This window comes from Hippocampus comes, unplaced genomic scaffold, assembly GCF_001891065.2.
Source record: "Hippocampus comes isolate QL1 unplaced genomic scaffold, H_comes_QL1_v1.1 scaffold147, whole genome shotgun sequence".
In the NCBI taxonomy this organism is placed as follows: Eukaryota; Metazoa; Chordata; class Actinopteri; order Syngnathiformes; family Syngnathidae; genus Hippocampus; species Hippocampus comes.
In genome coordinates, this window is record NW_017805009.1 from 3,572,272 (window position 1) to 3,575,130 (window position 2,859).

Here is a 2,859-nt window from a genome sequence, read left to right on the forward strand (position 1 = left end):
GTGATTTTTTTTTCTAAACGTCACAGGTATAAATTACAGGGCACCGTAAGATTTGTACTGCAGAAGCTTTTATCGGTCAAACTTAAAAACAAACAACAAAAAAAACAAGAAAGTACCTGAAACACGTGATGTGCGAGAAACAAGTTAATGTTTTTAAAAATCAGCTTCAAAAATACATTATGGGACATACAAAGCTATCTCTGATTAAAATTTGCTGTTGACAAGTTTAATGTAACTCCGTTCACCCATCTATGCCAGCGACGCACAGTGACAAGCAAAACAATTAAATGCGCTTCCACTAGATGGCAGAAGGCAGCATACACCTGTTGCCATTCACACTCCGAGTGACTACATTTGAGAGTAAATACAGACAAGATCATCAATGTAGGTTTGTTTTATTGTTTGGTGGTGCTCCAAGAGTTTTTCGAATGTAATGCCTCGGCTCAGTTTGGTTGGAAAACACGGTCTGCGGACTACTGCAACAGTGCCACACATAAAGTGTGGTTTGAAAAACGATACACTGCTGCCCTCTTTGTTTTTTCTGTTAAAGTTGCACTTGGTACACTATCAGCGATTGTAGTATAAATATAGCGAAGGATAAACAACGAATGCAGTGCAGATTAAACATCCATGAATTTAGATGAAGAAAATTATGTTAAATAATGTTAACCATAAAATTGTCTTGAACATTGTGATGTAATAAAAAGTCAACGTGTCTATTTGCTCTGTACATTGGACTTCGGGTGCCTGACAGACAAAATACTGGGAACAGGCTATCGGTATCATCCAATCAGAGAGTACTACGAACTTTCGCTGTATTGCTGGATTTTACCCAATCATCGTCGTTGTTCTATTTGAGCCTGGCCAATGATTTCGCTGTATGTTTCCGGGTCAAGGCGACAAACGCCGATGATGTGTATGTTTTGTAGCCTTGTGGTGTATTAACAACAACTGCTGAACCAAAGTTTGCCCTTGTTTTAACCGGATATTTCTCGTAGGACATGTTGGAATGCCTCGCAGGTTCGTTGCAGGTTCGTTAACGTGTTGTTGATACCCGGTTGGTTTCCAGTCTCAACCATCCGCCCCTCACCGGGGTATAAGTAGAAAGAGTGGCGTGAACGTAGAGAATGGAGGATTTAGCCCGAAATTGCCATGGCGGTTGTGACGGCGTGGCGATACACTAGCGACCGTCTCCTCGGAGGATGGGGCCCGCTTCTGTGTGTCTTCCTGGGCTCTCTGGTGGCCCTGCTGACGCCCCTGGTCGGAGTGGAGGAGCAATGCCGTGGCTCCCCGAATGCCATCGCACAGTTTCGCTGCCGGCTGTGGGGGAGCTCCGAGCAGCCCCCAGCTGTAGAGACCACCGGCCTCACTGTTTCTCTCACAGGCCTCGACCTGCTTCTTCCGAGGTCCAAGCCTAGCAAAGGTACCCACCCACCTGCTGCATAAACTTCCTGCTTTCCATCAGTCAAGCTATTGAGTCTCTTTTTAAACATTACAGAGACTGTCTACAATGCAAGTGGTTGTAAAATCAGTGGATGGTCGATGTGTTCTGTTTTTTCCAACCTTCACCGAGTTAATTTAAGGCACATATTTTGCATTATAAAGTCTCACCACGAAACAAAAAGGTCACCAAGAGTGCTTAATGACATCATTTTTTTCTCCTGTTGTGATCTAGAGATGATTTTTGAGGCCCGAGCGGCGCTGCAGCTGGCTCAGGAGATGAAGAAACACGGCAAGAGGGAGAAAGCCCACAAGCTGCTGGTGCATGCACTCAGTCTGAATCCAGACTATGTGGATGCCCTGACCGAGCTGGGGACTATTTTGGAGGAGGAGAAGGACGTGGTGCAGGCAGACCACCTGTATTCCAAGGCTTTGGCCATCTCGCCTTGTAATAAAAGGGCACTGGTGAGCAGAGACCTCACGCTACCGCTGCTGCAGGAGATTGACCAGCGTCACTTCGGCATCATAGACAGTAAGGTGCGCAGACTCATGTCCATTCCTAAAGGCAACTCTGCGCTACGTCGGGTGATGGAGGAGACTTACTATCACCACATCTACCACACCGTGGCCATAGAGGGCAGCACGCTCACTTTATCCGAGATCCGTCACATCATCGAGACGCGCTACGCCGTCCCCGGCAAGAGCCTGCAGGAGCAGAATGAGGCCATTGGTGTGGACGCAGCCATGAAGTACATCAACACCACGCTGTTATCCAGGACAGGAACCATCAGCGTCAGTGACATCCTGGAGATCCACCGTCGAGTGCTGGGTTACGTGGACCCCGTGGAGGGAGGGCGCCTGCGCACCAATCAAGTGTTTGTAGGCCATCACATCCCTCCGCATCCTCAGGACCTGCAGCGGCACATGGAGGAGCTGGTCCAGTGGCTCAACTCGGACGAGGCCTTGCAGCTGCACCCGGTCGAGTACGCCGCTCTCGCGCACTACAAACTGGTGTACGTGCACCCGTTCGTGGACGGCAACGGGCGCACGTCACGCCTCTTGATGAACCTTGTGCTCATGCAAGCGCGATACCCGCCCATCACCATTCGCAAAGAGCAACGGGCCGAGTACTACGCAGCTCTAGACACAGCCAACGAGGGCGACGTGCGTCCCTTCATTCGTTTCATTGCCAAATGCACCGAGATTACGCTGGACACTTTGTTGATCTCAACCACTGAGCATGCAGTGGGACTCCCGGGGGCCAGCCAGGACCACGCCTGTCCTGATTGCAAACACACCATCCGTGTTCACAACTGATTTGGTGTTTGGAGGGCAACGGTCATGGTCTAGTTTTCACCCTAAAGGGTCATATTCATCAGCTCATGCCGGCTCTGTCTTGAATCTGCTGAACATTTGGAG

The 2,859-nt window shown here is 49.2% G+C and overlaps 1 protein-coding gene across 1 annotated transcript in view; it reads left to right on the top strand.

Moving 5' to 3' along the window:
- Positions 1-428: 428 nt before the first annotated feature.
- The window catches only part of LOC109511099 (adenosine monophosphate-protein transferase FICD-like), a 5,982-nt gene continuing 3,551 nt past the window's right edge, over positions 429-2,859 (top strand). Inside the window, exons 1-2 of the mRNA XM_019861855.1 lie at positions 429-1,423; positions 1,676-2,851. Of these exons, the coding sequence (XP_019717414.1) occupies positions 1,153-1,423; positions 1,676-2,757 (1,353 nt within the window). The 5' untranslated portion in view covers positions 429-1,152 and the 3' untranslated portion in view covers positions 2,758-2,851. The remainder of the gene's footprint in view (positions 1,424-1,675; positions 2,852-2,859) is intronic.